At 32.0% G+C, this 24,912-nt stretch overlaps 1 protein-coding gene across 4 annotated transcripts; it reads left to right on the forward strand.

The window, feature by feature from the left end:
- The first annotated feature begins 8 nt into the window (after positions 1-8).
- Positions 9-24,784, forward strand: LOC106052935 (HORMA domain-containing protein 1-like). Of its 4 annotated transcripts, none has more exons than XM_013208403.2 (21): positions 9-341; positions 1,004-1,064; positions 2,203-2,347; positions 3,123-3,223; positions 3,735-3,755; positions 4,280-4,306; positions 4,663-4,727; positions 4,937-5,088; positions 6,451-6,554; positions 7,669-7,679; positions 8,123-8,240; positions 9,186-9,285; positions 9,861-9,937; positions 10,044-10,160; positions 10,465-10,530; positions 20,307-20,470; positions 20,625-20,745; positions 21,391-21,444; positions 22,312-22,392; positions 23,144-23,221; positions 24,426-24,784. In XM_013208403.2, exons 2-21 carry the CDS (start codon positions 1,023-1,025, stop codon positions 24,513-24,515), a joined length of 1,734 nt encoding a protein of 577 aa, XP_013063857.2. In that variant the 5' UTR covers positions 9-341; positions 1,004-1,022; the 3' UTR covers positions 24,516-24,784. The 4 variants fall into 4 exon arrangements, with proteins under 4 accessions (XP_013063857.2, XP_013063858.2, XP_013063856.2 ...); XM_013208404.2 differs by having other exon boundaries at positions 9-337; XM_013208402.2 differs by having other exon boundaries at positions 9-165; positions 962-1,064.
- The last annotated feature ends 128 nt before the right edge of the window (positions 24,785-24,912 follow it).

A 24,912-nucleotide genomic window follows, 5' to 3' on the forward strand; every position in this document is an offset into this window, starting at 1 on the left:
TAAAAAGTATCGTCTGCTAGAAATAGCCTATTGAAACTAAGCTTACAATATACTAGATCTAGATCTATTGATTATCTATGTTATAGATCTAGTTATAGACTACTGTAGAAAATAGATGTATCGTCTAGTCTAGGATCTGACTATATTGGCTATATTTAATAGCTGGTAGATTCTAAATAGACTAAATTTAGTACATATCTAGACTAGATCTAGGACTAGAATCGATCACAGATCAGCGGTTCTCAACCTTTTTTTTTTTTAGCTCAGCGACCCCCTCATACAATTTAATTTTGCAGTCAAGGCGACCCCCAGCCATCAAAAAATTGTTGTCATAGGTGTAGGTAAAAGTGATTTAGCTAATGTTATAAAATGGTTCTCAAAATGTATATACTATATATACATATAGATTAATATAGATCTAGATCTAACTAAGTAATATCCATCATAATCCATGATGTTAATTTAATTGTTGGAAACATCATAATCATCATATGATTAAAATAATAAAATGATCACAATTCATATTTATTTAATTTAGTGTATCAGTATGCTCTATTATACTCTATATCCTACAATTAAAATAGGTTTCTTACAACACATAAAAGAAACAAAAAAAAAAACTTTTGATAAAAATAAAAATTGACAAAAATGGCATGTGTTATTAATCTAGATCTACATACACACAATTTTCCGATGGTCTTACTCACTCAGGCGACTCTTGGCAAATGTGAAACGGTCATTTCAACCCCCAAAGGGGTTGCAACCCACAGGCTGAGAACCCTTGCTCTATATTTATATAGATCTAGATCTACATTTACTTTAGACAGATCATGATGATTGATGATTTAGAAAGTCTAAGACGACTAGAGCTAAGAAAGATTATCTATTTAATAGATCTAAATCTAAGACTAAGACTAATAACTTAATTAAGCAAGCTTTTAGTTTTTACTTATTTCTACAGATCTTAAGTTAACATTTTTTTTATCCTCAATCTTGCCATCAGTGACTGAGTCTTATCATTTATGATGGCTACATCTCAGCTTCATAGAAATCAAGGAAAAACGGTAAATTCCTTAACCTTTTGGTTTGCCTTATTTTTACAACTATTGTTTTTTAAACTTGCACTTTTTTTCAGAGGATGATTGCGCTCTATTCTTCACACACCAAACCAATATAATATTAACAATATGTTACTATCCATTGAACAATTTGTCAGTGAACGATTTGTCATATGAACCAACTGTTGGTGAACAAGTTGTCTGTAAGCCAGTTGTCGGTGAGGAATATGTAAGGTGAATGAATAGTCATGAACAATTTGTTGGGGAACAAAATGTCAGTGAACCATTTGTCGTGTTTCCATGCTCAGTATAGAAGCACTAATTACTATTCGATAGCTGCGCTTGGTCATATACTTATCCCGCATGGAATATGACGCATATTAAAGGCGATCTTCTTTGGTGAGCTTAAAGGAAGACGATGTAACAGAGGTGCCCCCATAAGTGCTATAAAGATCAATGCTAGTGTGGCATTGATGAAAGTAGCTGGCAGCAGATGGCCTCTGAAAGAGACAGTTGGAGAGCTCTCACAAATGCAGTAAGGCACACATTTTAGAACCAAAGAAAAGCCCTTAATTAAAACAGACACAGAAGATGAAAAGAAAACTTAAATAGACAATCAATGGCTTTGTCAGCATGAGATGCTGAAAGTATGCAGGTTGTATCTGGGTTGTATCTGGGTTTGTGTAGTTATGTGAAACACTGCACTCATCCATAATCTTCGGAATTGAAGTCATTGGCATAGTTAAGTATTTTGCTATAAATTTTAGTTTGTGTTTGATAGTGACAACTAAATTGCTTCTTTGTTATGTTTGATTTCATATGTGTTCTGAAATGATGACAGAGTAAAGCTTGATTATCCTGAACATTTTAATGAAATAAGAAAAATATAAGCTTTGGTTATATAGGCTCTATGATACCAAATCAGTAATTTCTTTTTTCATGGTTCTGCAGCTAGATTTATATTTGAGTTTTATGGACTAAAGAATCATTTTTTGTCTTGGTTTGATTTAATTGGATATTTAATTAATAATAAGTTTGGGTTTAAGACTAACTACTTTTCATTGGCTAATATATATATATAATAAAAGTATGTTAATAAGCTTTGTTAATTAATGTGGTATTTTAATTTTCTTCTTATAATTAGTGGGAGTCAATATTTCCTAATGAGCAAGTAACAGAACAGAAGTCTGCTTTGTTTGTGAAGAAACTCTTAGCTGTAGCTATATCAAATATTACTTATTTAAGAGCTATTTTCCCAGAGCATGCTTATGGAGATAAATCATTAGAAGGTAATGTCTACATTAATATTAAGATGATAATTTTCTTACTTCAGTTTGTTATTATACTTGTGTTCAAAATCTCAAACACATGATTAGCAGTAACTTTTGCTAACTATTAAGCTTATTTCATGCAGGGCCAATACATCGAAGTTTCAAATTTAGAGCATACAAAAAGTCCCAGAAATGATTTTCTATAACCCAATTAAATAAAACTTTTTTTTTCCACTAACAATTAAAATATGTAAAGCTATTTAATCAAAAAATTTTGTTTAATCAGATCTTTTTTTGTTTGATTTCTAAGAAATTATATAAATTGTTCCACAAAACCTTTTATCAAACATGTGTATGTGATTTGTTTTCTAAGAACCATTTTGATTACAATTTTTTTTTAAAATAGAAAATTGAATGGTCAATTTAAAGATTCATTCTTTGCACTTGATGTAGGCCTACTACAAACTTAAAATATCTATTCTTTTATTTCTACTGTCATGATCATTTTATCACTGCTTTAAAAAAAAAAAACTATAACTGCTAGTGAACTGGATCAAACCTATAAACACCTGTTTTCTCAGTTTAGATATATAAAGAAACTGTCTGTGTCATTTACTTTCTAAAAAGGACTGCTAAAGTAACACAAAGCATTTGTACACATGTATCAAGCTGTAATAATATTGATAATTCAAATTGACCTTGTAAAGTAATCAGTCTGAACGATTTCTAGCAATTTTTATTTTATGCTGCATATGGATTTTACATTATTAAGTATGTAATATTTTGTTTAAAGATCTGAACTTAAAAATACTGAGAGATGAAAGTTCTTGTCCTGGGGCATGTCAAGTTATAAAATGGGTTAAAGGCTGCTTTGATGCTTTGGACAAAAAATATGTAAGTATGGACAAAATCAAGTATTTAATTAAGTCCATGGACCTATACAATTCCTTGACACGCTAATAAACTCAAATGTAGAAACATTTGTTACAGAAACTATACAAGTTAACACAATTGGCTCAGACATGTCTGGTAAAACATACACAAATTGATAGGTCTAGGAGCAAATGTGTATCTAAAATTATTTTTTTTTGAAAAACCAGTATACTGAATTCAAGAACATTATTTCTAAATTAGAAATTAAAACATGCATTAATTATAGATGGTGTCTTACATTTATGTTTCATTAGTGTTAGGTGTACTATTGATAACTTCTAGTTCATTGGAGATGAGAAATATTTAAAGATATCTTATCAACTTTATTGAAAAATATATGGTTTGAAACTATCTTTAATTTTTTCAAAGATTCAGAAGTCTCTCATCTTTAACTATTTTTTTCATGATATTTTCCATTAACATTCTTAAGAAATTGAATGGTGTATTCAAATTTTATTTTATTTAATTACAGTTAAAAACACTGATTATTGGGGTAAGTAAACAATTTTTATTGTTGTATTAATTATATTAGATTTGCTCATCTAGTCCTATTAAATGATATTAGCAGCTTGAAGGTTAATGTGGACCAACTCAGTTTACATTATCTGAAACCAGCTTTTGTGCCATTTTCTATTTTATTATGTTTTGTATTACTTTTGTATAAAAAAAAATGCTCCAGTTTAATATGTTTGGTTTTTGCTGATGGTCATACAGTATATCTCTGGACTGTCCTACCTGTGGTTTAGGGTTGAAATAAGCTCTACCTGCCTCTATCCTCTCCCATCCTGCTGTAGGTTTGGCATATTCAACTCTAAAGGAAACATCTAAAACTTAGGAAACATGTTATGTGCTGAATTGGAATGATATTATGCTTTTCTCTTACTTATTTTAAGCATACTGAACATATATTTTATATATTTTCATATCATCATATTTTAAAAACAGTGCTGTTGTGTAGTTTCAATGTTGATATTAAAAATATGATGACTGAATGAATTTTCATATTTATTTTTACAGATCTACATTGATCCCAATGATCCAGAGGTAATGCTTTCTGCTAATATTAATATTTTAGAATATAATGATGTCCAATGAGCCAATTTTTTTGTTATTGCATTGGTTTTGGGAATAAATGTATGTATTCAGACAAATGTTTAAAAAGTTTTGTACTGGTAGTCAGTCAAAGAGCATTCTGAGTTGTGAATATTATAAAACATAAAAATAATTAACAAGTTTGTATTTCTTACTGTTTCTCTATACTTTTATTTCATGCTGAATTATTTTAGAATAATGTCAAAATGGTACATCCAGGGATATTATTACAATAAATAAACTTCATGCTTTGGACTTTTTTATTATGAGACTTATCTTTGTACTTTTTAACTTTTTTTTTTTTTCAGAGCGTTATAGAATCTTACACATTCAAATTTAGTTACAACAACCATGGAGAAATAGATATTTACAGGTTTAAAATTTTTTGAAAATATTTTCATTTAAAAAATATTTATACAGAAATTGGAAACTAATGGAAACTTTTATAGTACTTATAAATAAATCGATTCAACAGCAGTAATCTATACACGTGATAGTATGTCTAATTTTGCTTAGATTAAAAAACTAAATGCATTAAATGAAAATGATTAACGTTTGTATTATTCCTTGTTTCATATCAAGAAATGACAAAAAAGTATCAAGTGCCTATTCATCAGAAGAGACAAAAAAAGCAACTATACGTCTTCTAAGAACACTAATCATACTCACCAACACACTGACCTCTTTACCAGATAATGTTATGATGACTATGAAGCTGTTTTATTATGATGAAGGTTTGTAGCTTCAGATTGTCTTAATCATTTAGGTATCTGTATTTTCTTATGATATTTTGAAAGCCACTTTTAATTTAATCATTTATGAAATGTTTATGGTAAATAGATAACCTTTCTGAATACTACAAAATTAAAAGCTTCAACCACACACTCACTCACACTCTACCATTACCTCCTTCACTAAGACTCTCAAGTACAGTTGATAATTGATCTTTAACGAATGAGGGATGGTGCCATCAATAGTAAGCACAAGTTGCCTAACAATCATTTTTTCATTACAAACACCCCTAATCTAACCACAACCAGTTTTCATTAATTTTATTAGTGCACAGCATAGCAGTACAAAAATCTTACGGTAAAGCCAATTTTCTGAAAGAGAACTATCTTATTTTTATGTTGGGCACTAGCCATCCTAATGAGATAAATAACCACATTTCTGTAGTATGTAACACTAACTAGAAAAAGGCCCATCACCTATTGGATGCGGTCACATACAATCATTCTCCTTCCTATTTCTGCCTCCCAATTTTTTTTTTTTATGCCTTGAATGACTGTCATTTTTTTTTGCATCCATATCATCTGACAGCTATTTTAAAACTTTACTATGCCAGCTTTGTGTTAATTGTTTGAATGGTCTGTATCTAATGCTGGTTTCGTGGCCCAAACATCCTATAGTTTAATTTTTTTATCAGCAAGGTTTCACTTGAACTATGCTTATTCTATCTTCTATACAGCAACATTTATCTATGTTCAGTATTCTTCTTCTCATTACACATGAATTGCTGACATTGCATTTCCCAACCTATCCTTAAGTTTATTTCTTTGTTTTTATTTGACATTGCTCAGCATGAAAAAAAATGTTTTCTAAGTTGATATTACAATATGATCTGAAATGATCTTTTGCAAGCATCAATCATAATATTTTTCTTTTCAATGTAAAGATTAAAAAAGAATGCAAGAAATAGAACAGCATTTTCTGATTCCAATGTTGTTGGCTGGTCATGTGGTATGAGCTCTGGGCTGTCACCTCAATTGTCCAAAGTTGAAACCCAGCACCCCCTCCCCCCACCACAGGCTAAATATTTGTGTTTTATACTTCTTCCTTTATAAATCTTTACTCTTCTTCTGCAAATAAATATTCAGAAGTTTTAAGGATGGCTGATCAGACTCATAGTTTAGTAATCCTTGCTTTGCTCCACATGGCTTTATTATTATTATATTTTTTTAAATCTTTTTTCTTAAGAAGTGCTATCAGGTTTTATGAATTTTTTAAAAAGGTTTTTTATGTAAGGGACTATATTTTTACATATTTTAAATAACATTATATGCAATAACAATAATTTTCTTTATTTTTTTCCCAAGTTACCCCTGCTGACTATGAGCCACCTGGCTTTAGACCAGCAAATGATTCTGCTTTTCACTTTGCTGAAGAAGCAACAAATATAGCAATAGGAGAAGTAGTTACAGTAAGTTTTTTTTGGGATCTCAGCAAATTTGAGAAAAAAAAAAATTTTTCTGGACATTTTCTGAACATAACAAATAAATAAGCTACATGGCTAGATCACATATGTATGAGAACAGAAATGGTGAGCTCATCACAGAAACCAGCAGGGTAATTGAGAAATTGGCTGAATATTTGAGGAGATCCTAAATTCAATTGAAGATGGATACAAGGATATAAATTGTTTCAGGGAGGACCAGATCCCTTAGTAAACCCACCAACACTGAGTGAAAAGGCTACTCTATGTAGACTATAAAATGGCCTATGACAGCATCAAAAGGAAATATCTGTATCAGACACTACAGCAGTATTTTGTAATACCTGACAAATTGACAAGACTTATACATATGACATTAAAAACTCAAAAATTAAAGTCATTATTTTGGAGTTTAGGATTTAATGAGGACTAAAACAAGGAGACTCATTTTCATGTATGCTTTTCAATCTGACTCCAGAAAAAGTAATAAGACATATGCACATAAACACAAGGGGAACAATTGCTAAATACTTCAGAAAAAAAAACATAGGTCTATGACCAACAGGAATGAGATACAGCCAACTTCTACAATATCTTGCTTATACAAAGGACGTTGCTTTTTTTTTGGTAAAGATTCCTCTAACATTATAAACATTGCACAGTTTTCAAGTCGAAAAAGGATCTTAACCAGCAGTACTAAGACTTGAAATAAATGACAACAAAACTAAGTAAGTTATACTGCCAAGAGAAGATCAGGCATAAGAGCAAAATATTAGAATCCCTAACCACAAGTTTGAAAATGTAGAAACTTTTAAAAATTTAGGAAGTGTGATACATTCTAAAAATGACCTATTTTCAGAAATAAAGGAACGAATAGCAGTAGGCAATAAAGTATTGTATAACACAACACATACATACACACACAAATACATACAAAAACAACAAATAAAACTATTTATAAAACCATCAAAAGACCAGCAGGACTTTTACTATCATAGTCTGCTAAATACATGGGAAAGGAATATTTTAATGCTAATAATTGGTTTAAAAAAGGTGTAAAAAGAAATATTTGTTTAATTTCTGTTTATTATTTCTTTTTTAGCCTTTTCATATGTAAGTGTGAAATATATTATTTTTAATATTTTTTGCATAATTGATTCATTTAAAATGTTCTTTTGTTATTATTTTTTAAGGTTTCAATTTATTGGTGTTTTATCATTTTTTTAAACTATAGTATGCCACTTATAAACAGAATTTTTTTTATTTATTTTTTCTTTGTGCTATTTTTTAGTATCATTCTTGCTTCATAATAATATTTTTTTCACATTAATAATGAAAAAAATACCAATAAAAGAACCATATAAATTTAAAAAGATAGATTTAGTTTTTGCTTGGAATTTTTTTTTCTACTTCTGGATATTTAGTAACACAATTAATGCTAAAAAATGTATGATATAAATTTATTTCTGTTATGCTTAGCATTGTTTTTACTATTTAATGAATATAAAATAATGTCATTTAGCATATTTAACAACTTTTTTTCTATATCTACACAGGGTAAAACTGCGAATTAAGACAGGAAGCAAACAATTTGAATTTGAAGAGGAGTCAGTTGAAGTTATGGAACATTCCGATCAAGTAATGTCAATTAGTAATGCTGGATTAGATAATGAGGTTAATTTTTTTTTATTCATAGAAGTTAAAAACAAATTTTTATATTTTTAATTTGAAATTAGCATATATTATAATATAAATAATAATGCTATTATTATAAATATACGTAAAAAAAAACAATACCTAAGTTCTAACTGACAAAAGGAGAAAAATAGTTAGTTCTAATATTTCAGCAACAGATATTTACAGATTAAACTTCAACATTAATCTATACAGGATTATTTCAGGTTTATCAATCCATCCTCTAGTTTGGAATAGATCCATTATAGATTCATTTTGTGGAAAAATAAAAAATCATCTTGAACCAAGCTGAAAATGTTGATTTCTCAAAATAATATTAACATGAGTGAAATAAAATCTATTATTTCTATCAATCTATCTACCTTATATTAGAAACTATATATAAATATATAAACTATATATATATAAATGTATAAACTATATATAAATAATAAAACCATAAATATATATTATAAAGAACAATCTCATATCCATGCAAGAAGATGGCTATGATGTTTGATACTATACAGTATAATTTGGATAGATTTCAATTAAACCTACTTCTATGTAAAGTTGTCCATTTTATTAGTAGATGACAAACATCATGTCTCATGAAGCTGCATATTTCCTGCCATTGATTAGCATGAATGACGTAGTCAACTTTTTATTTGTTGGTCCTTATTTGTTTTATCATTTTCTTAAACACTACCTTGAAAGAAATTTTTGACGTAGTATTTTTGTATCACATTCTTTATTTAAATTATAATAGTTTTTGACATTTAACAGTAGTGTGAAGCTCATCTTATCTTATTTGACAGCCAATTTAAATCTCATCATCTTTAAGTATATGGTTCCCTATTCACAATGCTCTATTTGATTTAGCTATACATATAGTATACAATAGTGAGAAAATGTTTTATAAAATAATTTATTCATTGTTAACAGAGTAACATGTTGCAAGAAATCACATCAGAAAAAGCAAAGAGTGTTTCAGCCCTCAACAGTGAATTGAAAGGAGACAAAAAACTGAGCCCAACACAGCCAGGTAGTTATTGATTATGATGTGATAAATATTATTTTAATTGTTACAAAGATTTATCATAAAGAGATACATGTTGAGAAAGGTTTAATGAGAAATACACAAATTAAAATGTATATATTTGATTGACATTGAACATACAATGCTCACTGGTTTTTGTGGGAAAAGTCAATAAGAAGTTTGGTTTTGTGAAAACATATTCATAGCACTTTGTACATAAAGCTAGTGATGAACAAATGAATTGTATAGCTTCACCTTCACCACCTTCTCCTATCCCTTAGTCTGTTGGGGTGCCACACAAGATTAGTCGACCACCCTTCTCTATTCCTCTCTGTCTTTTGCCTTGAATAGAACCTCTTTCAATGGCACGCCTATCCATTCTTTTACCTTGTCTTCCCATTGCTTTTTCTGTCTGCCTCTTCTTTTTCCTGGTACTGTTCCCTGAAGGAGGTCGTTGCAAGTCCTGAAGATCATTACAAAATTTAGTAGGTCATCATGGTGTTCCAATCACTGTTTATATTATTGCAATTATAAAGCTAAAGCTTTGAAATGATGAATGTTATTTTCTTCCTTTACCTCAGACTCCAAAAAAAGTCCTGGGAAACCTAAACCTGATGAAGAAAATTTTCTTGTAAGATGCCCTTGTGGATGTAATGAGGTAATTTGTTTTTATGATTTTATAAGTATTGCATATTAACACTACTTAAAATTTCTTAATATTTAAATTTTTGTTTACACTTTAAAACCTATTGAGATATTTTCAGGATGATGGTTTAATGGTAATGTGCTCTTGCTGTAAATTCTGGCAACATGGAATCTGTTTCCTAATCAAATCTGAAGATAAAGCACCTACGGATCATATTTGTGATGTTTGTGCTAAGGTAATACTTATGCTGTAGTTATATAAAATATTAAAATAATATTTATTTATTTGGATAGCTATCAGTCTTTATTATAATAATCAGGGAAGAATGTCATTAGATTTTCTGATTTTACTGCCTTAAGAATGGGTTGGAGCTGGTGGAAGGAAGGATCCTTTTATTTTAGTTCAATAGCTAAGCAGTTTAAAACAACTCTCTAATCATTTCACCACAATGGCGTAAATTGGCTACCCTAGTTTTTCATTTAAAATTCTATAATAGGCCTACATCTTTACATTTAATTCAAAGACTATTTTTTTGACAGCCAGGAAATGCTAAACTTGAGCCAACAGACTCTTATCTCTCTAGCATCTGTACAGTTGAAAGACAGGTATGACTACTAGTTAACATTTTTTCTTTAGTAGATGTAATGAAACAACAAATACTAGTATACCAATAACATGGCTTTATTCGACAAAATTATACTACAGTAAACACTGAATGAAACCAGCACGTCTCGCATAACACTGATGCAGTCTATACACACACACACACTGGGCATGACCTTCTGACACGCTGGACGCACGCAGAAAATCAACTCGGTTACACTACAGTAGATAACGTTTAAAAATTGTCAACTGTCAAAATTAAGTCATTAAATGTAAATCAATATTGTGCTTGTCAGGACTGAGTTCTGGTCAGCCTGGGTCTCCTGTTTACTGTAGAGGAGAAGGGGGGCAATTCAGGTGGTTGATTTCAAAACTGTTATTGTTTTGGGTTGTTTTTGTTTGGTGAGATGTTTTGTTGAACAATGTAACTCATGATAAAGCAGTGTGTTTTTGTTCCTAGTCCAGGACAGTTGGACTTTTTGGATATATATAGTCTAAGTGTAGACTCTAACTACTTTTCTGTATTATAGTGAAAATAATGTAATTAAACATGTTATATGTCGGTAAAGTGGCATTCTGAATCTTATTTTGTCATTGTACGTGTCATTATGGTATTATCCAGGACTTGGGTACATTTAGCATGACACATACAGATATTAGTGGAAGTAGGCCTTGACATTTTGGGGGCCCGTCCAAAACAACTACATGTGATGGCTGCATCAATCTCCAGTGAAGTATCTGCTGTATCCAGACAGCATATATCTCTCAGTACTGCAACCTGAAGTATCTACTGCACCCAGGCAACGCATATCGCTGAGTACAGTAACCTGAAGTATCTGCTGCACCCAGACAACGCATATCTCTGAGTACAGTAACCTGAAGTATCTGCTGCACCCAGACAGCGCATATCTCCAAGTGTGTACTAATGAAAGAGTTCAAGTCCATAAGGAGCGGAAACTCGTCGTCTGTATTTTAGGCTGTTACTATCTAATAATAATGATTTAACATGCCGAATGTGTTCACTATTAGCAAGTAATAGTAGCACCCCCTCGTACGTCTAAACATAAGTGTATATGCATGGCCAATTTCGTTCCTCATAATTGGATTACCAATACGCTCATTCCTTGGATTATACTGAAGAAGCTGCTGCTGGATCTCATACTTATATGAATTTAACTTTTGTGGTACATTCTATTTGGATTATACTGAAGAAGCTACTGCTGGATATAATACTTATATGAATTTAACTTTTGTGATACATTCCAAGTACCGGTACCGCACGTAGGTATAAAGCCATGTTGGGATTACCTGTTGGATTATCTACTTATATGAATTTAACTTTTGTGGTACATTCTATTAGGATTATACTGAAGAAGCTACTGCTGGATATAATACTTATATGAATTTAACTTATGTGATACATTCCAAGTACCGGTACCGCGCGTAGGTATAAAGCCATGTTGGGATTACCTGTTGGATTATCTACCTGAAATAGACTAAGAGAAATCACATTATTGGATAACCTTGGACTATTGTCTTTAACCTGTTGGAGTACCAGTTGAACAACATAAGTATGAGCAGAGGTATTAGTATTATTTTAATTTTGCTTTAATTGTTTTTGTATGTATATCATTTTGTGAGGTAATATTGTAATAAAGGACACTGCTGTAGGAAAAGGTCAGAGTTTATACCTCGTCCATTTGAGGAGATAGTAGCCCAGGCTCAGATGTTGGGGTTTAAGGGCAAAACGTTAAAGAAATTTATAGAGGCCCAACAGAAAATTGACTTAGATAGACTGACAAGGGAAGCGGAGGAGAGAAGACATATAAGAGAGATCTTATCTTATCTTCTTATCTTATCTTATATAATACAGACGTTACTTCAAAAAAGAAGATGATTACGTCCTACGCGTCATGCATTTAGTCATGCATATTAACCAATGACTTAAATTCTGCCAAGTCACTGGTTTTCCTGGCTAGCTCAGGCAACCCATTCCATGCTCTAATAGCACTAGGGAAGAAGGAGTATTTGTACAAATTTGTCCTAGCATATGGGACGAGGAATGTGCCTTTATCTTTGTGTCTTTCAGAGTATTTTATTAAATTTTGTTTTTGTATTTGAAGATTATGGTTCAGTGTTTTATGTATGATTGCTACTTTACTTTTGAGCCTTCTGTCCTGAAGGCTTTCTAAATTTAGTGATTTTACTAAAGGTGTTACTCTAGTCAAATGTGAATATTCGTTTGTTATGAATCTCACTGCTCTATTTTGTGTCTGTTCCAGTTTCTTAATGTTTTCTTGAGTTGAGGGGTCCCAAACGGAGGATGCATATTCTATTATTGGCCTAACCAAGGTTAAGTAACATTTTAGTTTTATGTTCTTATTTGATTTATAGAAATTTCTTTTAATAAATCCTAATGCTTTGTTTGATTTTTTGTAGTTTCATCAATATGTGGATTCCATGATAGTTTTTCATTTATTATAACACCTAGGTATTTTGCGTTTTTAGTCTGTGATACTGGTTTGCCATGAATAAGATAAGTGGAATTAATTTGTTTTAGTTTTTTTGTTACTCTTAACAACTGACATTTTTCTGGGTGGAAAGACATGCTCCAATTTGATTCCCATTTCTGTAATTCATCTAATTCTCTTTGTAAAATATCTGTGTCTTGTGTTGTTTTTATTGTTCTATATATTATGCAATCGTCTGCAAATAATCTGACTTTTGTTCCTGAACTAATGCAATTTGGTAAATCATTTATGTAAATTAAAAATAGTAGTGGACCCAAGACTGTACCTTGAGGTACACCTGAGTTTACTGTTATCGGTGTTGATTTAGAGCCATTTATTATTACAGTTTGTTCTCTCCCTATCAGAAAGTCTTTAATCCACTGATGCAGTGGACCATTAATGCCGAAATATTTTAATTTTTTAAGCAAACTATGGTGGTGAACTTTGTCAAAAGCCTTAGAAAAATCTAGTAAGATAGCATCTATTTGTTCACTATTATCTAAACCTTTTGAAAAATCATCAATTAGTCCTATTAGTTGTGTTTCACATGATCTATATTTCCTAAAGCCATGTTGGTATGGTGTGAGGACATTATGTTTGTCTAAGTGGTTTATGATGTTGCTACATATTATGTGTTCTAGGATTTTACATGTGATGCTGGTAAGTGATACTGGTCTGTAGTTCCCTGGGTCAGATTTTTCTCCTTTTTTAAATAGGGGGGTGACATTAGCTTCTTTCCAGTCCTTTGGTACTCTGCCCTGGTTAAGTGAAGCCTGAAAGAGTATTTTGAACACTGGGGCTAGCTCATTACTTAGTTCTTTGAGTAATCTAGCTGGAATACCATCAGGTCCAGAAGCTTTATTTGGTTTGGTGTTGGCTAATAGTTTTTGAATTCCATTTTCTTGTACTACTATATCTTCTATGTTGTCTACTTGGTTCAAATTCAGTAATATGTCTTTGTCTCCTGGGGCTGAGAATGCTGATGCAAAGTATTTGTTTAGAATGTTTGCTTTAGTTTCATTATCATTATGTATTATGTTATGTTCATCTTTTAATGGCGCTACGCCTGTTGTTTCCATTTTCTTAGACTTAATGTATGACCATAGGTTTTTGTTGTTATCTTTAGATATTACATTGTTTATGTATTCACTCTGCAGCTGTCTGCTTACTTTTTGGGTTAAGTGTTTAATTTTTATATACTTTTTGTAAACTCTTTCTGCATTAGTTTCTTTAAATTTTCTATAGAGGTTTTCCTTCTGTTTACAAAGCTTCTTTAGTCTATTATTAAACCAGCATTTATTTATTTTGTTTGATGTGTATTTAGTTGGTATATGATTTTCTATTATGCTTTTAAGATGGTTTTTAATGAAATGGAGGACAATGAGATGGAGGACAAACAACTAGCAAGACAACATGAAATGGATAAGAAAGACATGACAGTTAACGACAACCCCCAACAGAGTAAACAGTTAGACAAAAACCTAAAATGCATGACAGACAACGAGGACTTGTTATTCTACTTAGAACTGTTTGAAACGACTGCTACTGCTAACGACATACCCAAGACAAGATGGCCACTTGTCCTCACTCACAAGTTAAATGAAAAACTAAAATTGTTTATGATACAAACAAAACTGATACATAACACTGACTATGATTTTGTTAAGGGGGAGCTCCTAAAACAAGCCCAACTCACAGAAGAAGCCTGCCGAACACTGTGGCATGAACTTTCCCCAAAGACGGACGACATGAAAGATTTTTATGTCCATTTGAAAAGGACATTTGACAACTGGCTTAAAACATCACAAACCCCAATGACAGTAGACGGTATAATTGACCTTATAATGAGAGACAGACTTTACAGTGTGCTATCTTCTGAGGCCCTGAAAGATATTTTGCTACGAAAGCCTACTTCAGCCCAAGAGGTCTTAGACTGTATTGATCAATTTAGAGATGCCACGAAAGGCTCCACACATATTGTAAAGGGAAGTAACAAAGTAACTAGCAACGATATCCCATATGTAGCTTTTGGTGCCACTGGTCAATCTAACAGTCGTCGCCCGAATAATATAAACACAGAGGGTACACAAGTGATATGCTATAGATGTGGAAAGGGCGGACACATTGCTCGATGGTGTCGGGTAAAGATAAATGAGAATAGAGGTCCAACACAGCAATGACTAAGAGTATTACCAGAAAGGGGGCAACAAGTGGGATTGTTTGCATGTCACACTGATACATTTAATTTTTTGGATTATAAAGATAAATCAGTTGGTGGATTGAAAATAGTGGAGGGATTTTTAGGAGATCGAAGGGTATCTGTCCTACGAGATACGGGGGCGAGCATAATTGGGGTCCGAGAAAGTTTGATAGAAGAAAGTCAGAAGATAGATGGGTTTTTCACTTTAAAATTAATAGATGGACAAACTTTTCAGTATCCACTTGCTTGGATAGACATTGATACTCCATTTTTAAAAGGAGTCTTTGTAGCGGCCATGTTCAAGGACCCAATAGCAGATATTATTATTGGAAATGTTGATCAGGCTAAAGCATTTTTATATGGGAATGCTGTTACTAGGGCAATGGCGAAAGCAGAAGACAATAGGGTCAAATCGGAAGATAATGACAGGATTGGTTTAAGTAAATGGATGGAATTGGACAGTGATTTTAGAGAGGATCAAAGAAATGATAGTTCGTTAGTTAGATTATGGGAAAAAGCGAAAGCAGGAACGGTCGAAGATAAGAAAAAGGGATTGGTATCATTTAAAGTGGAAGAAGGTCTACTTTACAAAGAATTTGAGAGAAAAGATACCCCTGGGGTAATAGAACGACAACTTGTAATCCCTACGAATAGACGTGAACTAATATTAGAAATAGCACACTCTACACCTTTAGCGGGACATATGTCTATAAATAGAACCAGGTATCGGGTATATTCGCATTTCTTTTGGCCTGGGGTAGATAAAGATATAAAAACATACATTAAATGTTGTGACCTTTGTCAAAGAGGTAGACACCCAGGAAAAGCTGGAAAGGTAGAACTAGGGCGCATGAATATTATTTCCACTCCATTTGCTAAAGTTGCTATTGATATCATAGGACCACTCCAAATGACAGATCGGAAGAATAGATTCATTTTAACGTTGGTTGATTTGGCAACAAGATGGCCGGAAGCTGTACCACTACCTAATACAACAACACCAGTAGTAATAGAAGCTCTAAGTGCTATTTTTACTAGAATAGGATTCCCGGAACAGATACTCTCTGATAATGGATCTCAATTCAGATCCGAATTATACAAAGAAATATGTCAGTTTTTTTAAATAAAGATTGTTAAATCAACACCATTTCACGCCATGTCAAATGGGGGCGTAGAACGCTTTAACAGGACTTTGAAGTGCATGCTGAGAAAGACGGCCGAAGCAGAACCTAAGAATTGGGATAGAGTTATAAATGCACTTCTGTTTGCGTACAGAGAGGTACCAAATGAGTCTACTAACATTTCCCCTTATGAAATGTTGTATGGAAGGAAAGTCAGGGGGCCTATGTCAATTCTAAAGGATCTTTTTACTAATCAACAGGTAGAACCAGAAATAAAGAATGTGTTTGACTATTTATTAGACCTAAAAAGTAGGCTGGCTGTGGCTTGTCAAATAGCTCAGAATAATAGCTCAAAACGTAAGGAAAATTATAAAAGGTATTATGATAGAAATAGCAAAGAAAAAGATATTCAAACAGGTGATTCTGTCCTTTTACTGAAACCACAGGGACAGAATAAGTTAGCCTTGCACTGGGAGGGGCCTTATAAAGAAGAAAAAAGAATTAACAAGTTTAATGTAAAAATAAAGAAAGGCAATCGAGTAAAAATTCTTCATGTTAACAGATTAGTAAAATATCACGAAAAAAACAACACGGAATGTACGGGTAAGGAAAATAGTGATCTACAACTCTCGGGAAGTGCGTCTCATGTATTGTATGGGGGTCAAGGGGAAGAATTATTACATGCGTGCATAGCGTCCCTTGTAACCGACCAGGAAGATGATAACCAAGAGGATGAAGTTACTGAGTTACCTACTCTTGAGAGTACAAATTCCAGGGAACATATTAGTATCAATACTGAATTAACCGAATCCCAAAGAGAACAGATTCAGACGCTAGTTGAGAAGTATAAAGATATAATTACTGATATACCGGGTAAAGCGAAGGTTAAATCATTCAACATTGAGCTCACAACAGAAAAGCCTATTACACTGAGGCCATACGCAGTTCCTATTCATATGAGAGATGTCTTAGCCAAGGAGATAGAGAACATGATTGAAATGGACATTATTGAAGAGTCTCAATCGCCCTATGCCTTTCCTGTCGTTTTGGTTAAGAAAAAAGATTCAACAGTACGTACTTGCATAGATTTTCGGAAATTAAACGCGGTTACCAAATTTGACGCGGAGGCTATTCCAGACCAAGAAGATCTTTTCTTACAACTTAATAGTGCCAAATTTTTTACAAAGATAGATCTAACAAAAGGCTTCTGGCAAATACCAATAGAAGAGAATAGTAGGAAGTACACTGCATTCAGGGTACCAAGTGGTCACTTTCAATTTAAATATCTACCGTTTGGTCTGCTTAATTCTCCTAGTTTTTTTAATCGGACTGTTAGGACCATTCTTAAAGGACTGGAAAATGTTGTGTTTTATTTTGATGACATTTGTGTATTCGGGCATGACTGGTCATCACACTTAATAGCACTAGAGAAAGTGTTGTCCAGGCTAAAAGAATATGGGTTTACTATCAAGCCAAGCAAACTCGAAATCGCGTATCCTAAAATAACTTTCTTGGGTAATATTGTAGGTGAAGGAAACATATACCCAGAACCCAATAACAGAGACAAGGTATTAAATATAAAAGCACCAAAAACGAAAAAAGAGGTTCGATGTTTGCTAGGTATTGCTAATTTTTATAGCAGATTTATTCCAGCGTTCGCGGAAATAGTATTTCCAATTACTGGATTGTTAAAAAAAGGGACACCGACGAGGGTCAATTGGACTCCAGAATGTGACCGGGCATTAAGAAAAATTCAAATGTGCATGACAAGAGATCCTATACTGAAATTACCAGACGTTAATAGACCATTTATTGTGCAAACAGACGCGTCGGACATAGCCATATCATGTTGCCTTTTGCAGGAAGTAAAAGGAATATTCCATCCTGTTAAGTTCTTGAGCAGAAAACTGTTGCCCAGAGAACAACGGTATTCTGTAATAGAGAGAGAATGCCTTGCCATTGTTTGGGGGGTGCAACGCTTGTCCAGATATTTATATGGCGCTAAATTCACAATTCAGTGTGACCATAGACCACTGGCCTTTTTGAAGAGCGCAACATATGGGAATAATAGAATTTGTCGTTGGGCTCTATTATTACAATCATTTAACTTTAATGTAGAACATCTAAAGGGCAAACTAAATGTAATTGCTGACTTTCTATCTAGACTAACAGAATAGACCAACATGACATTGATTACAGATAACTGACATTTAATAGTTATTCATTTCAAAGTTATTTGTTTGCTAGGATTGGGGATATGTAATTAACCACCTTTTACAAAAGGTAGAATATATGTTTGCACACTATTTTTTGTTTACATGTTGATATATATATATAATTATAATTGCTTAGTATGTTGTATATAACATTTACATTTCGGAAAATATGCTTGTTCACTATTTTTTTTGTTTACATGTTGATATATATGTATATATATATTTATACATATAATTATTATTGCCTAGCAGGTTGTGTATAGTATTGACATTTCATGTGGATACATCGGTTTTTTTTTTGTTTTTTTTTTTTACAAACTGTAGGCTATGTTTTAGTACCAAGATTACTTTTGTTTGCATGTTGATATATTTACGTTTGGAAAATCTCTTTATTGGAAGTTTGTCTGTTTTAAATGAACCCAGAAACAGACAAAAATTAAAGGGGGGAGAAATGTCAGGACTGAGTTCTGGTCAGCCTGGGTCTCCTGTTTACTGTAGAGGAGAAGGGGGGCAATTCAGGTGGTTGATTTCAAAACTGTTATTGTTTTGGGTTGTTTTTGTTTGGTGAGATGTTTTGTTGAACAATGTAACTCATGATAAAGCAGTGTGTTTTTGTTCCTAGTCCAGGACAGTTGGACTTTTTGGATATATATAGTCTAAGTGTAGACTCTAACTACTTTTCTGTATTATAGTGAAAATAATGTAATTAAACATGTTATATGTCGGTAAAGTGGCATTCTGAATCTTATTTTGTCATTGTACGTGTCATTATGGTATTATCCAGGACTTGGGTACATTTAGCATGACACATACAGATATTAGTGGAAGTAGGCCTTGACAGTGCTTCATTTCACTTAGGAAGAGTTCCAGTCACTAATGACCTGTTTCTTCCAGGCCTGCAGATAAAAGCACTAACAATTAGCACAAGGAAGACCTGATTCAATGTTCCCCTGCATATTTATTGGCATATACCCTCTCTGATGTTGTGCATGAATTCTTTTAGTTGGGCTTCACATTTCAAGTTGACCTGCTACTAGAAGATATCTTCAAAAAGTGGATTGGGAAATCTACCTCAACTTTTGCTAGAATCAGCTTCTATGTTTGGGAAAACAGGAAACTCACCATAAAAACCAAGATGGATACTGTAAAGCACTGAGATGTGCACTAGAGCATAAAGTGAATTCATTCCACTTGTACTGTATGCCCTCAATACCGAAGGCCATAAAACAGCAGAGTGAGTAGAAATGAAATACTGGCTCTAATGGATTTTTAAGTCATGCTCTATGAAGCTTGCAGCAGGTGCAAGAAAAAAGGTTGTCCCCACCTCCATTATGTGGTTTGCAATTAAACAGGATCTTAAAGGGGTTAACATAGATGTTGATTATTGATAAGACGTAACCCTGGGCAGCATTAGGTGGACAGAAGTGTTGACAAAACAAAAGAAAAACAGGCTTAACTGAAAAGAACAATATTATATATTTGTTAAGGTCATACTGGTAATTTATTGTAATGATGGCCACAACATAAATTAAATTCTTGCCATAAAAATGAGTCAATTTTGTATTATCTGTTTATCTGCATCTTTAAATTGTATATGTATATAATTTTTCAACATTACATCGTGTAATATTTAGATTGGTCATAGGTTTTTATATATATATATATGATATGTATAAATCTAATTTTGTGCAACATAAAACATATTAAAATTTATTTTTTTTTAAACTTTAGGGAACATGCTTATGGAGAAGAACTTTGTCTGCTTGTTTGGAGTACAAGCGCATAATAGCCCCCCAATTATCAAGACGGCTTGGTATTGACAATAATGTAGCCCAGGGACTCATAAATAGACTTGAAAAAGAAAAATTTCTAATAGCTTCTAGTACCAGTAAAAGGTTTTTGTTGTTTTGTTTTTATTTAAATTCATGTAAATAATCACCAAAATCTAAAAATAGATAATTTTCTTTTTATCTTTTTTCTAAAGAAAATGCACAATTTAGTTTTGTTTAGACATTTAATTATGTTTTTTTTTTTCAATTGAAATTTCAGATTAGGCAAAACTATTGATCATGAAAGAATAACAAATGATGGTATTCCACGTTATCTAAGTACTCCAAATTCTGTCAAAAGCAATACATTGCAGTTGCCAGAAGCCAAAGATAATGCTATGGTAAATACTTTTTTGGATTTCATTGTATGACATTGTAAAAAAAATGAAACTGGCTCTTTTTTAAACTGACAAGACAGTTTCAATTATTGTTTGTTCATTATTACTTTTGTTTAATATACATTTGATAACCATGAAATCAACACAAAAAATACCAGTTTATGTTTCATGGATTTATCAAAAGTACAAACACTTTTCCTCTATCTGTAAATTTATTAAAGTAACCCATCTCTAAGTAAACTTATGAAAACTTTTAAGGCATCTTTTTCTAAAAAGGGATAGAATTAAAATGAAAAACATAAATACATATGTCAATGGTATAAAAAAAAGAAGAATGTGACTAGTAATTTTATTTTAAAATGATTCTTACAATTTGCAAAACGTTATTTGAAATTATTTTGCATCCAAATTGCATTATGTTAAGATTGTCCAAGCTACACTAATACTGCTAATGTTAGATAATGATCTTTGTGTACAATAGTTGCTACTCTCTCTAAAGCTAAAATATCTTACATTTTTTTTAAACTGTTTTTTTTTTAAATATGTTTCTTACAAATATATTTTTCACAATACAAATACAGTAATTACGTTTTTAACTATTATTTACAAAATCATCATTAACCATCTATGTATTTTGTTATTCTTAAGGACATAGGACCTGTCAACACTGTTAGTTCAGGAAAACCTACTGCTGCAGATAAAGTAATTTTTTTCTTCTTTGAAAAATTATTATATACTTAACTTAGCTAAACAAAGAAACCAATAAATCATTTATTTAAAAAATCATGTTCATAGCTTCTCTCAAAATCTACCTACCATTTTGAAATCAGGTCTAAAAAATCATGTTCTTAGCTTCTTCCATTCAAATTCGACCTTCCATTTTGAAATCACGTCTAGTAACTGTCGTACTTTCATTTAATGCCATTTTTTTTTTAATATTGTCCTCTATAAATACATTTCAGTTTTGTTAAACAAAACTTTGTATGCTGTCTCTACATTGAATATAACTACAATACATAATTACTTATTCAACTTTTCCAGCTGAATCTAATGTAGAGTCTTTGTACAAGTTTTTTTAAAGCATGTTTTAAAATCAAAAGTGTAAAAAGATTTGAGCACAATAGCCATCCACTGAATTATTTTTATTATTAATAAGCTAGTTTTTTATTAGAATTTAAGAAAAAGATATCAATTTAAAGGCTGGTTAGAAACTTAGAAGGAACGATCTCTTTAAATGCCCATGTGGCTGTTAAATTAAAATAAACAGTAGCTAATGATTAACAAGACTGTTGTGTTGTCAGCACAGCACCTATAACCATTTCTCCTCCCTACATTTCTAGGTTGAAACAGAAGCACTCTAAAATCACAAGGCTAAAACATTCTATAGAACAATATAGGCTTTGACTTAACTTTGCAAGAAAAATAATTCCCCTGAATTCATCATTGAAATTCTGATTACCAAGAAACTTACATTTGCTATCAAGTCTGTCATTTTTTTGTATAATTTTTAATATGGAGTATTTCTTTTAAATGTCACATCTGTTTGATATAAAAATATAATATTTACAGGATATTACAACACTGTCTTTAAAAACAAGCAATCTTAATCTACAAAATTCGAAACGAGTAACACGAAGTAGCAGTTCTGAGGTGAGTAAAATTGGAATGCTTTTAAACAAGTGATAAGATAATATTAGATTATTTTATAGGTTCACACAAATGGACTACAATAGTTCATCTCAGCATGACTACTATAGCAAAAACAATCTACACACTACAGAAGAAAACAACTGACACACACGCACAACCAGCACTTGATGAATTAGGCTCCTATGTGCTTCTCTCTGGTGACCTTTCTTGAAACACCCCGATTGACAGTGCAATAAAGAATTATGTTTTTCTAGCCTTATAATGATATTGTTGGGACTAAAACCATGATGTGAAGGGTCTCATAGCACCTGGGTCCATGACTAATTTGAGCTCACAGGGGAAATTAAAAGCTAGCTGTTTATTACTTGAAAGTGGATATAAAAACACTGAGTGTAATGAAACAGTACTACATGAATGGCTTATCTTTGCATGAAGATGGAGGATGACTCGATTTCCTTTATTCTTCTAGTAATTTTATTAAGGGGAGGGGGCAAGATCATATTTTTGAACCTGCTACACTACTAACTAAAACCATTGTTTATATTATAAATTCTATAACACACACAAAACAGCTCAACCTTTTTTATTTTCACTATAAGGGCTAACAAAATTGGTTCCCCTAGTCCTTATGTAAAGGCCAACATTATATCAGTTTGCTTCTTGGAAAAATAAAATGTAGAAATTAAGTTCTTTGATTTGCATTTTTATTATATTTATATAAGCCATATAATTAAAAAAAAAATTATTTCAGACTGAAAAGAATACATTTCCACTTCCGGAATCGACAGTGAAAAGGGGAAGAAAGAGAGCCTATTCAAAGATAAATTCTGTAAGTAAAAATGCATTCTAAAAGTTTGTTATTTTCCATTTTGCTTCATCAACAAATATTAGGTTTTAAAGTAGATTAGTTGTGCTTTTTTACTTGTGTAGATCACATTTTATGTTTGTAGTAGGCTTTATGACATGATCTCATAATACAATACTGATGTCTGAACTAAACTCTTGTCATGTTTATATTGCTATAATTATTGCAATATTATTATTGAGAAATACTCAATAAAAGATTAACTAATAACCAATATTTTTACAACTAATGTTGTGCAGAAACGTGTTTGTCACATTTGTCATAAAAGCATTGGACAAATGCTATCATGACTTTTTTCAGTGTATTCTAAAACTCTTTGTCTCATAATAATAGATGACCTACTAAGTAGTCACTATTCCTTTTTATTTGTGACTGCATGTTTAGGTATTTTTAGGTATTTCCCGTGAAAGCGAGAATTGATTACAAGGTCGCCACACTTTGTCATCAGTGTATATATAACAACGAGATGCCCTTGTACCTTAGCGAACTGATTACTCCATATGTCCCCCAGAGAGCCCTGCGCTCAATGGATTCAACGCTTTTAGTAGTGCCACGTTTCTCCCTCAAAAGCTACGGTCAGTTCATGGACCAAAGGTTTGGAACTCACTCCCCATTGATCTCAGACAGACAACATGCTACACCACTTTTAAGAAGAACATTAAGACCTATCTGTTTAAAACTTTTTTAGATTAACTGTCATTTTAGCTCTCGTGTTTTTGTTTGTAATGTTGTTACAGCGCCTTGAGCCTACATTTTGTTTGTTAACAGCGCTTTATAAATAAATTATTATTATTTATTATAATTGATCTTGATTAGTGGCTGAGCGGTAAAGCAATTGACTTCCGAACCGGGGTTCCGGGTTCGAATCCTGGTGAAGGCTGAAATTTTTAATTTTTGTTGTTATGGCGCCTCTGAGTCCACTCAGCTCTAATGGGTACCTGACATTAGTTGGAGAAAAGTAAAGGTGGTTGGTCATTGTGCTGGCCACATGACACCTGCGCTAACTGTAGGCCACAGAAACAAATGACATTTACATCATCTTCCTTATAGACCTCTTGACAAACATTAATTATTTTATTTATTTTTATTTAACTGAGGTTAATTGAATGACGTTTAATTATATTTAAAAGTGTTGGTATGTGTTTGACTTTAAATATTTTGAACACAGAATGAATTTGACATTTGTGAAAGTCAGGAGAACCAATGCCCTGTGTCTAAAAAAAAGGCTAGTACTGTCACAAAGGATATTGCAGTGTGAAAACTGTTTTTTTCCAAGGACTTCTTCATAGTAGCCAACAATGGAATTATCTTTTGTTTTTTTTATTCAGCAAGCCTAAATCAGTTAAGAAGTAACATTTAATGTATTGTTGTTGTTTTTTAATATGGATATTTAATTTTGTGTTTCAAAATATGAAATAGTTTAAACTCATTTAATGTACATTCCCTGAAGTTTATTGCTTTGTTTTGAGCCAAAAAAATATTCCACAGAAAGATTGTATTTCATTTTATAAAATAAACTGTGATAAAGATGATTGTGTTTTATTCATTTGTTAATAATGTCTTACTTTTTTTTTTAATGTCTAGCTAAAATGGTGTAATATAAATAGGCCACAATATCTGCCTAGAATAAATTAGATCTAAATTATTAATTCTTC

Source organism: Biomphalaria glabrata, chromosome 10 (assembly GCF_947242115.1).
Source record: "Biomphalaria glabrata chromosome 10, xgBioGlab47.1, whole genome shotgun sequence".
In the NCBI taxonomy this organism is placed as follows: Eukaryota; Metazoa; Mollusca; class Gastropoda; family Planorbidae; genus Biomphalaria; species Biomphalaria glabrata.

Excerpts from the sequence above, each read along its gene's own strand:
- LOC106052935 (XM_013208403.2), top strand. The coding sequence starts at position 1,023 with ATGATGGCTACATCTCAGCTTCATAGAAATCAAGGAAAAACG. Across the intron at positions 8,241-9,185 it reads ATGCTGGATTAGATAATGAG|AGTAACATGTTGCAAGAAAT; the intron begins GTTAATTTTTTT and ends CATTGTTAACAG. Across the intron at positions 10,531-20,306 it reads TCTGTACAGTTGAAAGACAG|GGAACATGCTTATGGAGAAG; the intron begins GTATGACTACTA and ends TTTAAACTTTAG.